Consider the following 7,416-nt stretch of genomic DNA (forward strand, 5'->3'; position numbering starts at 1 on the left):
TATCACTCATAATTGTTTGTGTGTAACACTCGTAATATAAATACAAAATTCAAGAGTGTTTATCACATGAAATATAAATACGAAAACAATGTTTATCCCATAAGATAAAGAAGATGTTACAAATGTAACAAAAAAAAATATATATTACAAAGGGGGTTGGGTGAATTCACGTGTGGGAAGGTTGAGTAGTTGACCCGAAAGTCCGGTTGGGCGCAGAAACATTTCCCCAATCTTGGCTCACGCCTCTCCTAACCCCCGTGACGTCCGCCGACCGCCGCTCCTACTCCACCGCCTCTCATTCTTTCTCTTCCACCCTCTTCATCCACCCCTCGCAAACACCACGCGTGCAAACCACTCTCTCATCCTCCTTTCACCTAAAACGACCTAATACCTTCCTAGTGTCACAACGCGCCCCATGCAAGGGTGAGGCAAAGAAACCTCCCCCCTCATTATGATGCAAAGAGACAAAATGTAGAGAGCATTGTCATTGACAATCAGTGTGACTTTTTGCCACTGTGAATAAAATCCAAGAGAGAAGAAATTTTCTGCCCAGAAAGTCAGCTCTTTTGTGTACCATTTCAAAATCAAACCTACTAAATCAGACACACCTCTAATTTAGTCCAATTAAAATAGAGATTCTCAAGAAACAAAGAAGCTTCCTTTTTCCTCTCTACTGCACTAACCCAAGTATTAGTGTTGGGTTTCTGTCCTACTCTTTCTGTTGTCTGATTTGAAATATCTGCCCCTGCTTTTTTTTTTTTCTTTCTTCCTTTAATATATTCCCACTCATCTCTTTGTGTGCTTTTGAAAAAATTAGGGGAGAGAGAGAGAGAGTCTGGTATTTATTTTAGAAAAGTGGGGGACGACCCATCTGTAGGAAAAGTGCTCTCTCACTGTTTGAGGTTAGGTAATGCTGATAAAGTGGCTTGCTTTTCTGGTGAGTGATGGCAATGCTTGTGAAACCTTGACCCTTTATCAAGTTCACTGTTGGGAGGTTTTTGGGTTCAGAAAAGCTTTCTGCTTTCTTCATGATTTGTGTTGCTGGTTGGTGTTCTGTGATGGTTTTGTGAGGACTATGCTTGTGGAGCAAATTAGGGGTTATGGTCAAGGGTTTTTGAGTTGAGGGTGGGGACTGGTGTTTGATTACTGCTCCACTTTTTAAAGAGGTCAGTGCTAATTGCTTCACTCACAAGTTGTTGTTGTTTAGTTATAGCCCTTTCTGTGGTTTTTGAGGTGCTTTGGGATGTGGCCTCTTGGGTATTTAAATTTGAATTTCTGCTTTTGGGTTACTGTTTGAGATTGAATTGAGCTTGCTTGCTTGCATATATGTAGTCTAGGGATCTGATTTCACCAACTGGGTTTCAAATTCCAATACTTGCTTGATTTCAGCAAGTTGCTAGCTGGTTTTTAAAGTGAATATCTTCTGGTATTCTGGGTGTAGAAGATTCTTCATTTGGAATTTCCCCCTGAAAAGCAGTGCTTGATTGTATTTGAATGATCTGAGTGTTATGGAAGTGTTGGTATTAGCTTGAGGTGGATAACTGATTTGGTTTGAGTGATGGTGTTGCTGGGGATTATTCCAAGGACATTCCTCATATGGGTTTTCTTGGCTTGCTTTCTTGGTTCTTCTTTGGGTCTTGATGCCCCAATCCAATCCTGTGATCCTAGTGATCTTCTTGCACTCAAGGGATTTGCAGGAAACCTTACAAGTGGGGCTATTATCACAGCATGGTCCAGGAACTCAAATTGCTGCCAATGGGATGGTGTGGTTTGTGAGATTGTGAATAATGGGACAGCTGCAAGCAAAGTCAGAGTCACCAAGTTGTTTCTTCCCAGCATGAGTCTTAATGGAATGATTTCGCACTCCTTGGGTGGATTGGATCAGCTGCAATTGCTTAATCTTTCAATGAATCATCTTCGAGGTGTATTGCCAGCAGAGCTATCAAACTTGAAGCGGCTGGAAGTTCTTGATTTTAGCTATAACAGGCTTTCAGGACCAGTTTCAGGTGTGCTTGTTAGTTTGAAATCCATTAAAGTGCTGAACATTTCAAGCAATTCAATCAATGGTGACTTATCTGAGCTAGTGGGTTTACCAAATCTTGTGGTATTCAACATAAGCAATAATTCATTCACTGGTCAGTTCAATCCTCAAATTTGTAGCTCTTCCAATGCACTTCGTATTCTTGATATGTCTTTGAACCATTTCACCGGCAGTCTTGAAGGCTTAGGCAATTGTAGCACATCTCTCCAGCAATTGCACTTGGACTTCAATTCATTTGCAGGCCAGCTACCTGAATCTTTGTATTCTTTTTCGGCCTTGGAGCAGCTTTCAGTCTCTGGGAACTCTCTTTCTGGCCAAATAAGCAACAGGCTAAGTAAGTTCTCTAGACTCAAGACATTACTCGTTTGTGGAAACCAATTTGTTGGTGAACTTCCTAATGTGTTTGGGAACCTTAGTCGACTAGAACAGTTAGTTGCACATTCAAATTTGTTATCTGGGCCATTGCCTTCAACTTTGGCACTCTGCTCAAATCTTCGAGTGCTTGATCTTCGAAACAATTCTCTATCAGGTTCTATTGATCTAAATTTCACTGGTCTTTCCAAACTCTGCACACTTGACCTTGCTACTAATCGTTTTTCTGGCTTCCTTCCAAATTCACTTGCATACTGTCGTGAGTTGAAAACCTTAAGCCTGGCTAAGAATGAGTTAAGGGGTTCAGTCCCTGAAGACTTTGCCAAACTCACATCCCTATTCTTTCTCTCATTGTCAAATAACAGCTTTGTAAACTTATCTGGGGCACTATCTGTGCTACAGCAGTGCAAAAACCTCACCACTCTTATTCTTACCAAAAATTTCCTTGGTGAGGAAATTCCCAAAAATGCAAGTGGCTTTGAAAGTTTAATGGTTTTAGCACTTGGGAATTGTGCTCTTAAAGGCCAAATTCCAGCTTGGTTATTGAGCTGCAGGAAGTTGCAAGTCCTTGATTTGTCATGGAATCACTTGGATGGTAGCATCCCTTCGTGGATTGGTCAGATGGAGAACTTGTTTTATGTGGACTTGTCAAATAATTCTCTATCTGGAGAAATCCCAAAAAGTCTAACAGAGCTGAAGAGTCTCATATCTACAAATTGCAGCCGATCATATCTTACTGCCTCTGCTGGCATCCCGCTATTTGTGAAGCGAAATAAGAGTGCTAATGGACTGCAATACAACCAGGCATCAAGTTTTCCACCTTCAATATACTTGAGCAATAATAGAATCAATGGATCAATCTGGCCTGAAGTCGGACGACTGAAACAGCTCCATGTTTTGGATTGGAGCAGGAACAACATTACTGGGACCATTCCCAGCTCAATCTCAGAGATGGAGAACTTGGAAACATTGGATTTATCATGGAATAATCTGTATGGTTCCATCCCTCCATCACTTAGCAAGCTCACATTCTTGTCAAAGTTTAGTGTGGCAAATAATCACTTGCATGGAGTCATTCCCAATGAAGGACAGTTCTTGAGCTTTCCCAATTCAAGCTTTGAAGGCAACCCAGGACTTTGTGGGGAAATATTTATTCCATGTTATGCCAAGAATGCAGGTTCCAAGCCTGTAATGCCATCAAGTTCAAGCAGTAGATTTGGTCGTAACAGTATCCTCTTAGTAACACTCAGCATAGGAGTGGGGATTGCGTTGGTTCTTGCAATTGGGCTACTTAGAATGTCAAGGAGGGAAGCTGAGAATGAAATTGATGATTTTGATGAGGAACACAGTAGGCCTCGCAGGTTATCTGAAGCACTTGCATCTTCAAAATTGGTGCTTTTTCAGAATGCCGGTTGTGAGGATTTCACAGTTGCAGAGTTGTTAAAATCTACAAACAATTTCAACCAGGCCAACATTATTGGTTGTGGTGGTTATGGGCTGGTATACAAAGCCAACCTACCTAATGGCACAAAAGCTGCAATCAAGAGACTTTCTGGAGAATGTGGGCAGATGGAACGAGAATTTCAAGCTGAAGTGGAAGCCCTCTCAAGAGCTCAGCACAAGAACCTTGTCTCTCTTCAAGGCTACTGCAAGCATGGCAATGACAGGTTGTTAATTTACTCTTACATGGAGAATGGAAGCTTGGATTATTGGCTGCATGAAAGTGTCAACGGAATTTCACCTCTGAAATGGGATGTAAGACTTAAGATAGCTCAAGGTGCTGCTCACGGATTGGCTTACTTGCATAAGGGCTGTCAGCCAAATATTGTGCATCGAGATATAAAAACAAGCAACATTCTTCTCGATGAAAAATTTGAAGCTCATCTGGCTGATTTTGGTCTTTCAAGGCTACTTCGTCCTTACGACACTCACGTTACGACAGATTTGGTTGGGACTTTGGGTTATATTCCTCCAGAGTATAGTCAGACGTTAACTGCAACCTGCAGGGGCGATGTTTACAGTTTTGGTGTTGTTCTTCTTGAACTTGTAACTGGCAGAAGACCTGTTGAAGTGTGCAAAGGGAAAAACTGCAGAGATTTGGTATCATGGATGTTTCAGATGAGACGTGAGAAGAGAGAGGAGGAAATTATAGATTCATCAATCTGGAACAAGGGTCATGAGAAGCAGCTTTTGCAGGTACTTGAAGTTGCCTGTAAATGCCTAGATCCCAATCCAAGGCAGAGACCCTTTATTGAAGAAGTTGTATTGTGGCTTGATGGTATTGAATTGGAGAGTGAGAAACAATGAACATCCGTGCTGCATTTCACCTTATGGAACCAACCTGAGGTTTGATTTAGGATCCCAAAATGGAAAGGTATACCTCTCGAGCATTACTGTTGCAAATTCCATGGAGTGTAGTCTCTGATCAACTTTGGTTTCTTGCAGAAACACTTCCGTACTATATACTCACAGATGTAATATGTATACAAAAGCTATGTTGACACAATCTATCTAAAATTCTAAATGAAGTATTACAAAATTTCCAGAGTTTGCCCCTTTTCATTTTTCTGCGTTACATGCTTTGCTTTCTTCTCTCTCTGATGAACTTGCCATAGTCCAGGGCATGTATCAATTTAAATCTGTTGGCTTCTTATTTCATTTGCATAGAAATTGGTTTTGTTTCATTGTACATACATGACTTGGATACATAGAGTACGAATGTACGATCACATTTTGGATAGGTTTCATCCCTTTGCATATGAAGATCCCTTCTGTAAGTATACTGGTAAGAAAATCATTTGTTTTATTTTTTTCATTACCTTGTTCTTTGTGAATGAGAGCTTTTTTCATTTATTTATTTATATTTATCTCAACTTATCAAGTGATTGACAGCTTCAGTAGATGTTATTATCAGATAACCATGGGAGACAGATTCATCAGTATGGAGTATAGATGCTTGTATGATAAGGCATAAGAACTTTCTTTTTCTGGTGAACAAAGCTTAAGAACTCTTAACATACAATGATTTCTAATATTATATTTGTGTGATCGTTTTGGTAAATTTCTCACTGTCTGCATTGTTTTCTAGACTCCGCTCCACTCTACTTATTATCATTTAACAGAACACAATTATCTCCATCAGCTCAATGCTGATTTGTCCAGAATGATTCAAGCCAAGGGTTGTAGACTTGCTAAACTTACACTTTCAAATAAGCATCATCTTTATTGGTACTTTATAAGGGAGTATAAAGACCAGGTTTTAAGCTCTGAGCTTCCAGTTTCTTTTTATGAAGCCTGTTTTACAGTTTTAGTGACCTGTGAATAGAAGCTTTTGATGAGAGCCCAAATTCATGTGATAAACAAATTGATAAACAAAATATCAGATTGGGGAGGATCACTCTGTGCTTCCAAAACGTGTCCAAACCATTCCACGTATCACTCTCTTTGTTGTGCCACCTTAATTTCCATTGGACACTAGTAATCAACCGCAAGAATGGTTGATGATGAGGAAGGAAAACATTAGGGTCACAGACAGAGAAAACCAAAGCCAAAATAGCAGCCTAGCTAGCTAGCAACAATGTTCATAGCAAGAAGAGCTATTGCCTCTATAGCTGCCGGTACTCAACCCTCTCCCCCACGGTCTCTAAGGCTTACCTCTCCACTGCTTTTGAACCATCAGAGGTAAATTTCATATGGTAAAACTTGACCTACACGTACATGGGTTCTCATCAGATTTGATTTTTACTAGCTTCAACTAGTCTTGACACAAATAACCTTCCTTCTCTTGCAAGATATCCCTAACGTTATATCGGGTCGTGAATTAACAGTTTGACAACCTAATTAACATGCCACACATATAATTCTACATAATGAGCTTAAACTTTTCAGGGAGCTAATGCAGCGCCGGAGGCAAGAAATAGTGATGTTAGTATGGAATCAGGTATACCCCATACTGATCCGGCCAAGGAAGGCTTGTTTGAAGCCAAACATCAAAACATGGCCATGACAACCGACGCTGCAAGAGATGGACCGGTGAAAGCGGCGGAAATGGAAGAGACGGTGGGAGACACCGCGACGCGCACCATGGTGGAGGGAGCGAAACAGGTCAAAGAGGCGGTGCTAGGGGAAGATGAGAAAGTAGGGCCGAGCAAGAAGAGCTTGAGTGAGGATGATACTGATAGTATTGAGGATCTGAGGAGGAGGGCAGGAGGGTATGATAAGAAGGATCGTTGAAGAGAGTTTTATGTATTGCGTTTCTAGCAATTATGTATACATCTGTGGTAATAATAGCAGAGCTAGTTGTTAATGAATGTCCATTTCAGCTGGTTTATAAGGACCTGATGACAACATTTAGTAATTACGTAATGGTTAACTAAGTTGATGTCTTAATCCTTTTCTGTAGACTACGTACTATAAATAAATGACCACCTGGTTTCTCTAGTACAGCTTTGGACTCTGGACTGGTCTAAATAAAAATAGTAAACTAGAGTTTAGTTACTAATCAAATTTCAACTTGCAAATACATCTTTTACATAATATCATACACATTTAAGGACAAATATTAACAAATTAGGACAAACCAATATCATCATGCCAACTGTCATTACCTATTTTACCCAAATACCCTTCTTCCCCATCCATAAAAATAGCTGAAAAAATCAGAAATCTTAGTTCCCAAACCTAACGTGATCAACCGTCTCTCTCGTTTTCTCTCTTCTCTGTGACGAATAGTGTCGCCGGAGACATTCGCCCGAGGAATTTCGTCGTTTTGCTCACCGGAAAGCTCAACAGAGTCCAATCAGGCATTGATCAGTTGTGGAATTCAGTCGTTTTGTCTGATCATCTCTCTTCGTCACCATCAGTTCTATCTCTTTTGGTTTGTAGATCAGTTGTGGGATTTCGTCGTTTTGCTCATCGGAAAGCTCAGCAGAGAGTCTGATGAAGTGTTGATCAGTTGTGGAATTCAGTCGTTTTGTCCGATCATCTCTCTTCGTCACCATCAG

The 7,416-nt window shown here is 40.5% G+C and overlaps 2 protein-coding genes across 2 annotated transcripts; both read left to right on the forward strand.

Annotated features, from left to right (window-relative positions):
- Nucleotides 1–1,558: 1,558 nt before the first annotated feature.
- Nucleotides 1,559–4,973, forward strand: LOC101304760 (phytosulfokine receptor 2-like). The gene has a single exon (XM_004296477.1). The coding sequence runs from the start codon at nucleotides 1,559–1,561 to the stop codon at nucleotides 4,718–4,720; it is 3,162 nt and encodes a 1,053-aa protein (XP_004296525.1). The 3' UTR covers nucleotides 4,721–4,973.
- Nucleotides 4,974–6,029: 1,056 nt separating this feature from the next.
- LOC101305061 lies at nucleotides 6,030–6,707 on the forward strand. Its single transcript, XM_004296478.1, has 2 exons — nucleotides 6,030–6,094; nucleotides 6,302–6,707. Exon 2 carries the CDS (start codon nucleotides 6,344–6,346, stop codon nucleotides 6,644–6,646), a length of 303 nt encoding a protein of 100 aa, XP_004296526.1. The 5' UTR covers nucleotides 6,030–6,094; nucleotides 6,302–6,343; the 3' UTR covers nucleotides 6,647–6,707.
- Nucleotides 6,708–7,416: the final 709 nt, after the last annotated feature.

Source organism: Fragaria vesca, linkage group LG4, assembly GCF_000184155.1.
Source record: "Fragaria vesca subsp. vesca linkage group LG4, FraVesHawaii_1.0, whole genome shotgun sequence".
Lineage (NCBI taxonomy): Eukaryota > Viridiplantae > Streptophyta > Magnoliopsida > Rosales > Rosaceae > Fragaria > Fragaria vesca.

Bases quoted from the DNA above. Each gene is read 5' to 3' on its own strand.
- LOC101304760 (XM_004296477.1), top strand. From the start codon at position 1,559: ATGGTGTTGCTGGGGATTATTCCAAGGACATTCCTCATATGGGTTTTC.
- LOC101305061 (XM_004296478.1), top strand. From the start codon at position 6,344: ATGGAATCAGGTATACCCCATACTGATCCGGCCAAGGAAGGCTTGTTT.